Genomic DNA, 14,714 nt, shown 5'->3' with positions numbered 1-14,714 from the left:
CAATTGCACCACAAATTACACCAAGACAAACTTCAATTCAAGTAAACTTTGAATGCTAACAAGTAGGAACTCTCCAAAGCTGGGAAAGTTTCACTTTCACTTTCTGGTTCCAAAAAGTGTAATGAGCAGATCAGCAGCAAGAAAGGAGGTGGAGTTTCTGCAATCTAGAGAAGCAGATAACCCTCATTTGCAACCTTTATGCATGGGAGAAGTCAGGAAAGAGGGTGAGAAAGCTGGTACTCTGTAAACCCCAGCAGGAACAAGCAATCACATTTGCGAATTTTATTTTGCATGGTGCAGAGTAGAAAGTGCTAGTTGTCTGTGAAATCGCAACAGTGGCAAAACTCATTTGCAACTCTATGCTGGGTTTAGCAGAATACAAAATGTCCATTCCATACACAAACATGACCAAAAACATGCTTATCTTTATATGTATGTTAAATGCAGTATTAGCAGGTAGGGATGAAAACAGTTAGATGTTTAAAGTTTGTATATTGCTAAACGTTTAAACTAGCCTTGTTTGCAAATGCTACAGGCAGACCTTGGAAATCATGCAGGGACAGAGCTCAACAAACATAATAGACTGGTTGCTGAGGTGGAGTTGAGAAAAAGGTGGTGCTGGGAAAGGGCATCGTTAAGTTTTACTTGTATTCTGCTACTTCTCTATTCCAATCGCCACAAGAACGGATCATGCTCTTGTAGCAGCAGGTCAAAAATCCACTGCTTGAATATATTTTAATTCAGACCAATTTCCCTGACTTTTCCTGACCAATTTCCATTCCCCTGACTTTCCAGAAAGTGGCAACTCCGTATTCTATCTTTCTCACAAGGATTTAAGGCAGATTTCACAGAGACAATACAATCAATAAAATGGAACATTCAGTAAGCAATACATTAGGGTTGCAGAAGTCTGGAACCAACCCAGAAATCTGAAAAGATAGAACTGAAACATAATGTTAATTATTAACACAACACATCAAGTGGTGCAAAAATTAGGTAACAGGATCTTATTTACAGTAATCAATACACAGCAGTATACACAACAATCCCTAATAATTAATAAAAGTAAATTTGTGAGCCATTTGGCACAGTGCAACCCTATTACCTGTGCAGAAAATAAGTCAATCAGGACAGTCACGAGAGGGGGAACCTTTCTAACCTCCTTGGACAAGTAATCCCATAAAGTGGAAACCACAAAGTCCTTTTCAAATCTCATCTTGCCACATAACAGGCATGTGAAACAGGCAGACCCCAAAGCTCAGCAACTGCCATCTACCCTGGTGTGGGTGCAGAATAGAAGATACTGGATTTATATCCCACCCTATACTCTCAGGGTCTCAGAGCGGTCACAATCTCCTTTAACCTCCCCCCACAACAGACACCCTGTGAGGTAGGTGGGGCTAAGAGAGCTGTTACAGCAGCTGCCCTTTCAAGGACAACTCCTACGAGAGCTATGGCTGACCAAAGGCCATTCCAGCAGGTGCAAGTGGAGGAGTGGGGAATCAAGCACGGTTCTCCCAGATAAGAGTCCGTGCACTTAGCCACTGCACCAAACTGAATAGAGACATGAATGCACCGTTGCCATTTCGTATGGACCTTTCCATCTCATACAGCCTGACTGGTTCTTCTTCCTGGCCCAGTATGGTTACAATTGCTGTGCACAGATGCAAAAAAAGCAGAAGCAGCTGTCAACTCAAAATTAATCAGCTCACTGCCCGATTACTCAGGTGAGGCCGATTCATACATAGGAGTGCACTTAAGAAGCCCTATGCATCTAGTTATTGAGATTTCTCCTTTTTTCTTATATTTTTGTGTTTGTGTGCGTGTGTGCGCATGCGCACAAACACACCTTGAAGTCATGGCAACCTCTGGTGACTGACCCCTACTGGGGGCATGGAGGAAATTCAAAGAGGTGGTTGAATAAATCCTGCCCCTGCCTCCCGACTCTGGTATTCCAAGGAAGTCACCCATCCAAGTCCTTTCCAGAGTTGACCCTGTTTAGCTTCCAAGATCTAATGAGATTGGGCTTGCCTAGGCCATCCAGGTCAGGGCTAGTTAGCTTTTCTATATCAGATCATTTATCCCCTGGCCAGAGGTATACCTCAGTAATACGCTAGGTTTGTTCTGGGTATAGTAAACAAGTAAATAGCATTAGAGGATCTTGGCTTCCATTTTAATCTCTGCTTTTCATTAAAGAGTAACTATTGTGTTAAAATTAAGACCACGGACTAAATCAATAAAGCTTTATCCTATCCATCATTGTTACACAGATAAGTAAAGAAGAGCAATTAAACAAGCCTGTAAAAGTTTCTTACCCAAAAATAAGCAGGTCACAAGCAAGGAGCCACTAACCTGATCTTTCTTCTTCAGTTCTTCGACTTGGCGGAGCTGTTCTGAAGTCAGCACTATCTCCATCCGTTGCATGTCCCTCATCAGCAAGCGCTGAGACTCTAAGAACTGGTCATTGGCCTTTTGCCATGTGTGTTTCAGTTGGTTGTGCTGTTGCCTTTCTTGTTCTAGCAGATGACAGACTGCACAGACAGCAAAACAGAATCATAGTGAACTGCAGCTTCAATGGTTACAATTCACTTTACTCCCTCCCCGCTTCCACACACAACACTTTTTCCAAATAGTGGGGTGCACTTGTTTGTCGTTGCCCACATGGATTCTCTGCCCCTCTGAAACTGTTTTTATAAATCTGGAGACAGGCAAGTTGCATGGAGACAGTCCCCATGATAAACGGTGCAGAAGCATGGAAGACATGTTGTATATATTACTGTCCAGATTCAATTATTCACCCGTTTATTCCTGTCAACGTAGAGATAGGGCTTTGTGCAGGGGCATCAATGAAAATGTGGATCTTTGCCCCAATGAGATTACGATTTACATTCCGGCAAGAGAGGGAAGACAACAAGTGAAGAATAGGGTGAGGTATCAGGGAAAGCATAGATTCAAGTTCAACTGCATATACTCAAACCTTCCCACAGAGGATAAGAATCAAGGACTTCAGAGAAAATGCGAATTTTGAGGAACAATTTAAAGCTAATGTGACATAAGCATTCTGGGAAAGAGCTCCAGGCATAATGGGGGAGCAATTATGGCCATATGCTTTTATCACACTGGTATTCTGCAAACCACGATATCCTACAATTGTTAAACTGTGTTTTAATCTCCATTTCCACTTTGAAAATGGATTTTAATTTTGACACTGGTTTCATAAATAATACTTTTCACTGCATTTCAACATACAGAGTTAACCAAAAAGTTTTAATCACATTTCAACAAAGCATGATGTTAACACATAATGCTAAAGTGTTCTAACAGAATAAGCTCAATACAGGTAATTACCATCAAAACACAAGGTATCCATTTAACATCTTTCTGAGTTCCTGGGCCTGTACTGTGGCCTAAAAGAATAACCCAAGGGTGTCAAACATGCAGCCTGGGGGCCAAATCAGGCCCTCAGAGGGCTCCTATCAGGCCCCTGAGCAACTGGCTGCTTGCTTTGCTAGGCTCTCTCAATCACACAGCAGAGCTACTGAGCCAAGCCTCTCCTCCTTCTATTGGCTGAGGCTCCTCCCCCTCCTGGTCCCCTGGGGAAGGAAGGAAAAGCCATAGCTTCCTTTGCCCAGTTCCCTGGATCCCATGGGAGAGATACAAAGAAAGCACCTTTCAGACCAATGAGTGCTAATATTTTAAGCACGTTTTAAGGGTTTTAAAAAAATCTTTAATTGTGTTTGTCTGTGTTCTTTATAAAGTTCATATTTCTGCTACCAAATCTTAAATAGATACACACATGGCCCGGCCCAACAAGGTCTCACTTATGTCAGATCCATCCCTCATAACAAATGAGTTTGACACCCCTGGAATAACCCATGTAAAAGAACAGAGAAGATATATAAATATTCAATTTTGAGGTTCCAAAACGCAAGGGAAGCAACTGCATATTTCTAGATAGTGATTCTTACGACCATATACTTCCTCTTGTGATAAAGAATATCACCGTTCAGAAAGATGGGGAAGGATTTTGGGAACCATGGGGGACATAAAGCTCAGTCCAAGGATGTGGCTGTCTATCCCTTATTTGGAAACCTCTGTGTATTGTTTTTGCCGCTCCAGTGTTTCTAGAACACAGACAAATCCTTACCTTCATGAAGCTCCTTCCGTAATTTCTCTGCATCTTCCTGCAGAACAGACTTCTGAGTGTTCAAAACAGCCACGTACATTTCTAGATCAGTCCTACAGGATTTCTCAGCTTCCAAATAATGATTCAGTTCTTTAACCTGAAACATACACCCATATGTAGAGAAAGACTGTAATTCATGCACATGTTTTGTTTTCAGGTTGATGGCTTGCACACAGAGATGGGAGGTTCACATCTGCGTAACAAACTGAAGAACATTACTGAAAATGATGAACTGCAGTCATAGGTTTTAGCCAAGTTCTTCATTCACAAATCATTGCGATCACAGAATTATGGCGCAGCACACAAACGTTTCCAGGCTGATTTGACAGCAATGAACGCTGTTATTGTTTGCTCTCAAAAGTTCAACAGCTTCAGTGCTAAAAGCCCATCATTAGCCATTTTGTATAAAGGTTAACAAGCCATTAGAACTGCATTAACACTGAAGCCAATACTATATGTCTTCAAATGCTGAAAACTAACACCTGCTAGAAGTGAATGTGCTTGCCAACACTATCGATGCTGACATCCAGAAGCCAAAGCACGCTAAGCAGATCTGGAGATTCTTCCTCTTTGCTATTTACAACACTACGGAGAGAAAGCAGTACTGTACTCACCATTCAAGAGCTACACACCCAAGGCCAATTTGTTTTGGGGTTTTGGGGGGGGGGGGGTTGCACACGCATACACACACACATACACAGGCATGTACAATTTGCATTTTGCTTGTTCAAGTAAAACAGGAGTTTTCAGACTACACGCCAGTCAATGTTCCCTCTAAGCAGGGGAGTCTTGTGAGCAAAGATTCTACTCTGTGAGCTACTGGCATTAAAGTTGTGAGCTGATACATAAATTTGGCTTTTTCTGGGGCAATTTTTCCTGAGCTAAGACAAAAATGTATGAGCCAGAGGCTAAAAAACTGTGAGCTAGCTCACACTAACTCAGAGGGAACACTGACACCAGCATATAAAATTATCAATGTTTGCCACAGGTTTTTTCCAAATGGATCCAGTAACAGTGACTCCCTGCCACCACTTCTTGCAAAAACATCCTACTGTTTTCACACTGGGGGAAAAAATTTAGATATTGACTGGTTTCATTAAAGCCTCCAGAAAAAGCATTGAGACCCCAGTTAAAATTCTTCTGTAAGGCAACATCAAGATGGCTAAGGAAAAGGTATATTTATAAAATTGTGCATGTGGTAAAAAAAGTGAAGAGAGGATTTTTCTCTCCTTCCCTTAACAGTGATACCCAGTGAAACTTGATAGGCAGAATCATACAAAATAATTTGTGGAACTTATTGCCATGGAAGAAGAGCTGTTTTTATACCCTGTTCTTCTCTCCCCTAAAGAGTCTCAAAGTGGCTTACAGTCACCTTTCCTTCCTCTCCCCACAACAGGCACCTTGTGAGGTAATTAAGGATTGAGAAAGTTCTAAGAGAACTGTGACCGGCCTAAGGTCATCCCACTGGCTTCATGCGGAGGAGTGGGGAATCAAACCTGGTTCTCCAGATTAGAGTCTGCCATTCTTAATCACTACACCACACTGGCATTGTGATGACCAATGGCACAGATAGCTCTAAGATAACCTTTCAATAAGGTTTCAGTGGAGGACAGGTTCATCAATGGCTATTAGCTGTGAAGACTAAACAGAACCTCCATATTCAAGGGCAGAATATCTGACAATACCATTTGTGTGTGTGGGGGGGGGGAGTCTTAGCCTCCCTGCCCAACTTCTTTATTTGCTTCATTTATAACCTGTCTTTCTACTATCTTTGAGGTAGGTTAGGTTAAGAGGGTACGACTGGTCCCAAGTTACCCATAAAGCTTCCAGGGTGGAGTGGATGGAAGCCTGGTCTCCCAGACCTTAGTCTGACACTCTAAGCTCTACACCACGCTGACTCGCTCGCAGGTGCTCCAGAGGCATCTGACTAGACACTGACACTAGATCAGGTGGACCCTTCATCCATCAGCAAAGCTGCTTGTCACTTTATGATGGTCTGGGAGGCTATAATAACTGTCACAAAGCGGTTTACAAGGTCTCCATTTTCTATTGCAGCAGACAAATGGCAGGATCATTTTTTTCCCACTAGAGATGTTAAAATCCCAAAGTGGATTTCTGGAAAGGATCTTCAGGATGAGGGTGGAAGATAGACTCAAGAAGCCGGAAAGCTTACAGAAAACAACGCATGCCATGCCACTGCTTCTTAAAACCAGGCAGCTGCTAAGGATATGATTCGTGAAAGTTCTTAAGTGAGCTTGCAGGATTTTCAACAAAAGGAAAGTTGCCACCCGCTATGCAGCCTTGCCCAGCTATGTAGTGTACTCAGCACTGCCATGGTATCCTCTCTGCCAAAGCACTCTGCGGCAAGCTGGAGCCTTGCCAAACACACACAGGTTATAAGCAAGCACCTTTTGCATTATCTGCCCAGATGTTTGCTAGACAAGACTGTCCACAATCCTCCACTGACAAGTCAAGCAGCAAACCATATAAAGCAGGGGTAAAATAATGCACCTGGAATAGCCTGGCAGGAGAGATGGAATCGGTTTCATCAGTGAGAGATGTCATGGAAAATATAGGATCCTACCCACCCAATGCCATGCAGATAACTTGTTTTTAGAAGCAAAGGCCAAAGTGATGCAGCATACCAGCCATTAGCAAGCAGCAGTTAAAAACAACCCTCAAGATAGGATAACAGTTTTTTCCACTATAGCTTTTATGCTTTAAATACTGGACTAGCTAATGTTCAAAACACAGAATGTCAAGTCAATATCGCCAACTGGTTATTTTCAGAGCTTGGCCTGAGGAATCATCATTTGTATCCAGAAAACAGGTTTAGGTGGGTAGCCATATTGGTCTAAAGCAGCAAACAAAGTTTGACAAACTGGTGCAACAATTAAAAAGGTGACTTGTTTTGTCCTAAGAGCACCCAGCTGACGATTCAGAGGAAGATTTTAAAAAGTACCTCTGGAAAGTACCAACCTCTCCCTTTCTGCAGGGTAAAACAGCTGCCAGATTTGTAAATCTTCCTTTTGTTGCTTTAAAAACACTGAAGGAAATTTTACCATTCAGTTTGAAAGCCTGCCACTTAATATTTCTCCCATACATTTTTTAATGTATGGGAGAAATATTAAGGGCCTAAGTATGTCATTTACTGAATTCATGCTTCATAGACAGAATATAAAGATAATCAAAGAACAGATTCTCTATGCAAGATCAACTGACTTCCAAGAAGAAGACAAATGGCCCTGATAAATTATGATGCCCATCCTTTCTAGCAACAGTCTTAAAACTCAGTGTTACCCACCTTTGAGGCCTCCAGCTCCTTTATCTTTTCTTCCGCCTCTGTCAGCTTCTCTTTTAAAGTTGCAATCTCCTTTTCCATGGGCATCACTACTGAACGAAGCTTCTCGGCATCTTCTTGGGCCTGATGTCAACAACATGAAATGATGCAATAAATCAACACCTCTCTGAACTTTAGCAGCATCTTGTCCTGAAACGCTACGGAAAACCAGCCTCAAACCAGTTAGTTACAGATAACTGGATTAATGTCAAAAGGCTAGAAAAAGAGCAGCACAAATTTGCTCTGTCAGCTCTAGCAACCTATTTTCAGCATCAAATCATTACAATGGTAAAAATATCACTACCATCACTTTACAGCACATATTGGTTGAATGACTACAAATAAGGTGGGGTCACCACCTACAGGTAAGATAGATATTTGTGCATGTTTGAGACTCCCCTCAAAAATTTTATTTGTCATGTTAAAATTAAGTTTCAAAAACCTCAAACATGGCTTATGGAAGACTGAACATTCTTGCTGCCCTTGCATGTACAGGGCAGCTGCATGACAATTAAGGAACATAATGAAAACAAAGGGGAAAGTGAATTTACAATGTCCTGAAGGAGAAGATTCGGGTGACATTTCCCCACAGTTTTTAATGCTTCCCCCCGACTTGAAGTGATATCCATACTTCCTGGGGGCGGTGCCCAGAAAACCAGAAAAGTTTCATTTATCTTTCTACTCAGAAGAAGAAGAAGAAGAAGAAGATATTGGATTTATATCCCACCCTCCACTCCGAAGAGTCTCAGAGCGGCTCACAATCTCCTTTACCTTCCTCCCCCACAACAGACACCCTGTGAGGTGGGTGGGGCTGGAGAGGGCTCTCACAGCAGCTGCCCTTTCAAGGACAACCTCTGCCAGAGCTATGGCTGACCCAAGGCCATGCTAGCAGGTGCAAGTGGAGGAGTGGGGAATCAAACCCGGTTCTCCCAGATAAGAGTCCGCACACTTAACCACTACACCAAACTGGCTTCTACTCTGTCTCAGACATCACTGTAGCTGTATGCAGGCTTTGCTATTCGTGTGCCTGACAGACTTCATTACAGGGCCTTTGTACACCATATTGTATTTTCATCAAAGATGGGAAGGAAACCAACTTTCTAATGCTTTAATGCTAAAAGTACTCCACTGACAGAACAGCTAGACAAGACAGAGATTTATGACAATTTTCTAATGTACTTTTTTACGATTAAAAAACAGCCACAGGGGGATTCCCAATTTAGATTGTGGTGTGAGGGCTGGGTAACAGTTTTCCATTTCTCCAATAGCTGCTAGAGGAAGGGAGAGAATCGCTATTATCCCTAACAGGAGGGGAAAATGAGGCATCCACATCCCTCTAGTAATGCACCGAAAACAAGAGACCTTCCCATTCAGTAAACTGATAAATTCAAGAACATGCAAACATCTTTATATCATCTCTTGCCAGTTACTTTTTACAACCAGCTGAGTCAGCCAATGTCTATCAGTATTTGCGATGCGCCAAGAACATAAACACAAACAGTAGCCTGAACTGCACTATTGCAAAAACACAAAAGAAAATGTTTTTGAAGTGAAATTTTATGGCCTTTTAAGCAGATGACGTATTCTGGGAAACTGCTTCCAGTTCTCTAAATTGCCTTAAATCGATACCGTCATTTTTAATCTAGAGAGAAGCCTGAACAACAAGCCTCTCACCACATCAAAAAGCAACACAAAAAAAATGAAGTGTGCTTGACTACAGCCGCACTTAGTATAAAATTAGAACAATGGCTTAAGTATAATGCATTTCAAAGTGTTTCATGTCACCTGAGCCCCAGGGGTATATATATATTACTATTAAACTACAGTATTTGCATCATCAGCTTACATAATTATTTTATATATACCTCAACAAAATGGTTCTATCAACCACAAAGCACTCATTCCCAAATTGCATTGATAGGGATACAATGTACACAATGCCAGAGGTATAAAAAGGAAATCTGGGTGTCCAGTCAGTCACAAAATCTATGACTAGGGGTGTGCAATTTTTTTTATTGGTATTTTTTGGTCTGGGTCTATTGAATAAAAAAAAAATTCCAGTCTTTCCAAAAAATCCCAGATCCCAATACTGGTATGGTATTGATCTGGGATTTTTCAGAAATCTGAAATCTTTTGGGGGGTCCAATAGACTCAAGAAGAAAAATATTTTTTTAAAAAAAGCCAGCCTGATCCTTAGGTTCTCCTGCAGTGTGGCTTAAACTGCACTGCAGGTGATGCTGGCCCCAGCATCTGCGTGTCACCAGGAGATCTCTCCCAGCTGCAAACAGACCTGGCCAGGATGGCTTCTCCTGCAGCACAGTTTAAATTGCACTGCAGGAGAGGCTGACAAAAGAAACAGCTCCACTGCAGCTAACAGACTGCTATGCTACCTGAGGAACAGCAACTTCTGGGACTGGCTTCTCATGCAGCCTGGTTTAAACTGGCCACCCAGAGCTGAGCTGGCAGGAACACTCTGCACAACTGATCCTCATACTGTCTTCTGCAGTCCCTTTAACCTTTAAAGGGACTGCAATAGAAGCTCAACTTAACCTTTAAAGGGACTGCAATAGAAGCTCAACAGACAGCTGAGAGGTGAGAGCTATCTGCTCTTGCCTTTCAGCTGTTTCCAGATCTATGGGTAATCCCCAAATAAATCTGGAATTTTCTCTGGATTTTCCCCCTGGTTTTCCCAAGAAAACCAGATACATCTGGGTAGCCGAAATATATCTGAAAAAATACCAATAAGGTATTTCCTGGGTATATTTTTGGCTTGAGTAGATCTGAAACCACATCCTTAAGTATGACTTTCCATCTATCAGTAAGTTCTCCGGCACAAAGCTCATTGAAATAAACACAATTTATTTATATTATTTACAAGCTATCATACTCTTTCACGGACCCTGTTTATTTTGATGGAGTATCTGTCAAGTGATTCAGTAGTACATTAAAGATCAACTTTCTAGGACAAAGTTTTGTGACTCCAAGCTCACTTGGTCAGATGTATAAATGGGCAGTCTTCGCAGAGGAGGACGGTAAGCAGTGGGGTGCCGCAGGGCTCGGTACTGGGTCCCATGCTCCTTAACTTGTTCATAAATGATTTAGAGTTGGGAGTGAGCAGTGAAGTGGCCAAGTTTGTGGATGACACTAAATTTTTCAGGGTGGTGAAAACCAGAGAGGATTGTGAGGAACTCCAAAGGGATCTGCTGAGGCTGGGTGAGTGGGCGTCAACGTGGCAGATGCGGTTCAATGTGGCCAAGTGCAAAGTAATGCACATTGGGGCCAAGAATCCCAGCTACAAATACAAGTTGATGGGATGTGAACTGGCAGAGACTGACCAAGAGAGAGAACTTGGGGTCGTGGTAGATAACTCACTGAAAATGTCAAGACAGTGTGCGTTTGCAATAAAAAAGGCCAACGCAATGCTGACAATTATTAGGAAGGGAATTGAAAACAAATCAGCCAGTATCATAATGCCCCTATATAAATCGATGGTGCGGTCTCATTTGGAGTACTGTGTGCAGTTCTGGTCGCCGCACCTCAAAAAAGATATTATAGCATTGGAGAAAGTCCAGAAAAGGGCAACTAGAATGATTAAAGGGCTGGAACACTTTCCCTATGAAGAAAGGTTGAAACGCTTGGGACTCTAGCTTGGAGAAACGTTGACTGCAGGGTGACATGATAGAGGTTTATAAGATAATGCATGGGATGGAGAAAGTAGAGAAATAAGTACTTTTCTCCCTTTCTCACAATACAAGAACTCGTGGGCATTCGATGAAATTGCTGAGCAGACAGGTTAAAACGGATAAAAGTACTTCTTCACCCAAAGGGTGATTAACATGTGGAATTCACTGCCACAGGAGGTGGTGGCGGCCACAAGCATAGTCACCTTCAAGAGGGGTTGAGATAAAAATATGGAGCAGTGGTCCATCAGTGGCTATTAACCACAATGTGTATATATATATCAGGCCATTGGCCTGATCCAACATAGCTTCTCTTATGTTCTTATGATGCCTGGGGTATCTGAAGAATGACTTGCTTTCCATGAGTGGGAGGTTGGATTTTGTGTCTACTTGCTTGTTTAAGTTCTCGGATTTTTTTTTTTTAGTTCAGTGTTTCAAAATTCTGTTTTTAATCTCTGCTGCTTTCTAAACATCAACATATCTTTCTCATGAAATCATCTGAGATTGGACAACTGGATACTTACCGTGAAGGGTCCTTCTCCTCTGAAAAAAGGAGGACATCTTGATGGGGTGATTCCCGCCATCCACTCAGGGAGGCAGAAACAACTTTTTTTTCTCCTTCCACTCTCTGCTGTGGGAGTCATCCACCTGTCAGTTCTTTTCGTGTCTCATCAGGAAGAGCAGTTCAAGAGTAGGCTGTTCTGCTTCTACTTTCTATTTCACTTATCTTGCTAACTCTTATTTTTTTTCTCTGGGCTTTATTGGATCTTATATCCTACTGGCTCTCCTTTCTTTTCTCGACTCCCTGGCTCAGGGAAAGAAGAGAGCGAAGACAGAGCTCCTTAAAGGAGTGGCGGCCAATTCGGATCGTAAGCTTGCATAGTGCATCTTTTGGCAGCTCAAGCCATGAATCATTGGGAGGATAGCGATGGCTTCCTTTCTGAAACAGAGCTGGAGGCTATGTTCATGGCAGAAGTAGGAGCAGGGTTTTTCCCCTCCCTGGAAGAAGAGGTGCTAGAACTCTTAAGAGGGAAATGGAGGAGAAACACATGGGTGGCCCCCCCCATTAACTTTAAAGCATTCGTTGCGTATTTTGTTTCCAGAAAAAGGTTCCATAATTCTGTTCCAATGCATTCCCCCAGGGAAAAAAGCCCTGCGTAAGATCCGGCAGGCAATGACCCTAAAAGAGCTGCCTTGGCCATGATAGATCAGATGCCCGAACAGGAGACAAAAAAGCACCCCAAAAAAGCGCTGCCTTCACAAAGCAGCTCCTGAATACTCAGCCCACTCAAATCTGTCAGTTATGAGTGGCGGCCATGTTTATTACACAAACAGAGGCTGCTTCAGAAGGAGAACAAACAAACGTCACAGTTTTATAAATGCTGTCAACTGCTTTGAGAACTCCAGTTAAAAAAGAAGAAACAGGGTACAAATCCCTGCTTTCCCCCTTCAAAAACTGAGAATAAGTTTCTGGCCTACCTTCTTCATTTCGTTTTCGAGATTTTCCTCTTCCTGACCTTCTGAAAGCCGTCTCCTCAGCTCCATTATTTCTCTTTCCATGTTCTCCCGGTACTGGTTCCACTGAGCTCGCTCCTTCTCCATCCTGTGATGAAACTGGCGTTCATAGTCACGGACGGTTTCTGTTTAATTACAATGATAAATAAGTTACAAATCACTTCTTTCACCCCCTACTCACCCACTTCAGTAGGCAACAAGCTCATTACAAAACTACCAGGTGTCTTGGGCTGAGGTCTTAGGGATGCACCAGAGAAGATTATGAATTCCTGGTTTGCGCTCTTTTTTTTTTTTTTTAAAGCTTACTAGTAGCCCCAAGTGGTTGTTTTGAAGATTGGAGAAGGGTTATTAGGAGAGAGGATTTACTTCTGATCTACTCCCGACTCTTCTGCAATTTAAAACACTACTTTGAAGTGTCACTTATCCCTGCAAGGAGAGGAAAGACATGTACAAGCCCTGTGCCATGAGTTCCTTCTGTGTTTTATCTTATTCGGACCTAAACCACACTTAGGTGAAGAACCAGGAACTCTGGGAATCAGTGAAACAAGATTCCCAAGCAGGGATGTCAGCCTCCACATGGAACTTGGGGATCCCTTAGAATTACAGCTCATCTCCAGAGATCACTTTTCCTGGAGAAAAAGGATTCTTTAGAGGGTGGGCTCTATGGCGTTGTATGGTCCCTGTCCTCCCCAGGCTCCATCCCCATATTGACAGGAGGATCTGGCAACTCTATCCCCCACCCACATCCCAGGGGACCTGGCAACCCTATTCCCAAGTAAATGTGCAGGATTCAAGTTTTCCAGTTATGCTACGGTAAATTTAAGCCGCTATTGTTCCCTTAGCATAAGGTAGTACAACAGATCTGCAATGTATTTTGTAGACTGAGAAAAATACTAAAACAAATAGTGAATTATCAAAACAAGATGTTAGTTCAAAACAGTTGCATGCCAATGAATGTACCATAATGGCCAATGCTGTGATATAAGTAGAACTGATGATCTTGACCTCTGAAGAATTTTAGGTACATCCTAATCTGATTTGAGGCCAGAATTTCCACAAATCTGTTACTTATGCAACTAAGGCTACCATGTGATTAAAGAAATATTAGGCAATTAACTGCCAATAAAGGTAGATGTTTTACATGAACAAAAATAGCTCTGAAGGAGAAAGAAAGCACAATTTTATTTCCTACTGTATTTATTTGATTCTTACCCCCCTTTCCTTTTACAAAGGAGTTCACGGCCGCATGCGTGTTTCTCTCCCCTCCTCCATTTTACCCTTGAAACAATCCTGCGAAACAAGTTAGCTGAGAGGATGTGACTGGCACAAGATCACCCCTGTGAGTTTTGCAGCAAGTGAGGATCTGAACCTGAATCTCCCAGGTCCTCATCGAACACTTAATCCCTGCATCTCATTAACTCTCACTGGGTACCTGCACATCAGAGCAGACAATGTCTTAGAACAAGTATTCCCTTCCATGCAATGGCAAAAAGAAAATCTCTAAAATAGTACCTGCCATCTGAATTTCTTTCAATTTTTATATTGAAAGTCTTTTTTAAAAAACATCATTATCCAATTAATGGGAAGCGGTGCACCTTTGTGTTTGATCTATCAAGCTGATTGATCAGCTGCAGTTCCAGCACCAAACAACCCACCCTTATGGCACAAATGCCAATGAAAGCTGTGACAATGACAACAACTTAGTCCAGAGATGCTGAACTCATTTTTACAAGGGCTGGATCTGACATAAATATCATTTTGCTGGGCTGGGCCACGTGTGCCATAAACTGTAATGCCAAGTACAAGAGATACAAACACAGCCAACTCAATTAGCATTATATTTTACTCAGAAGACAAACATGCTTTAACAGTAACAGTGTTTCCTTAAAGTATCTCCCAGATGCCCACCCTCCCACTCCCACCCCTTTATGCATTAGCACTGGGGACAGTATACAGGGACATAATGCACAGCCTCTGTCATCTATTTATTTAA

At 42.2% G+C, this 14,714-nt stretch overlaps 1 protein-coding gene across 1 annotated transcript in view; it reads right to left on the bottom strand.

The window, feature by feature from the left end:
- Positions 1-14,714, bottom strand: part of RABEP1 (rabaptin, RAB GTPase binding effector protein 1) — an 88,631-nt gene that overhangs the window by 31,018 nt on the left and 42,899 nt on the right. The window contains exons 4-7 of the mRNA XM_060259504.1: positions 12,686-12,846; positions 7,491-7,610; positions 4,148-4,283; positions 2,353-2,531 (exon numbers count right to left, since the gene is read on the bottom strand). Coding sequence (XP_060115487.1) covers positions 2,353-2,531; positions 4,148-4,283; positions 7,491-7,610; positions 12,686-12,846 — 596 coding nt within the window. The remainder of the gene's footprint in view (positions 1-2,352; positions 2,532-4,147; positions 4,284-7,490; positions 7,611-12,685; positions 12,847-14,714) is intronic.

Source organism: Heteronotia binoei, chromosome 18, assembly GCF_032191835.1.
Source record: "Heteronotia binoei isolate CCM8104 ecotype False Entrance Well chromosome 18, APGP_CSIRO_Hbin_v1, whole genome shotgun sequence".
Lineage (NCBI taxonomy): Eukaryota > Metazoa > Chordata > Lepidosauria > Squamata > Gekkonidae > Heteronotia > Heteronotia binoei.
The sequence above is the reverse complement of the archived record's forward strand: the minus strand, read 5'-3'. Positions and strand labels throughout refer to the sequence as shown.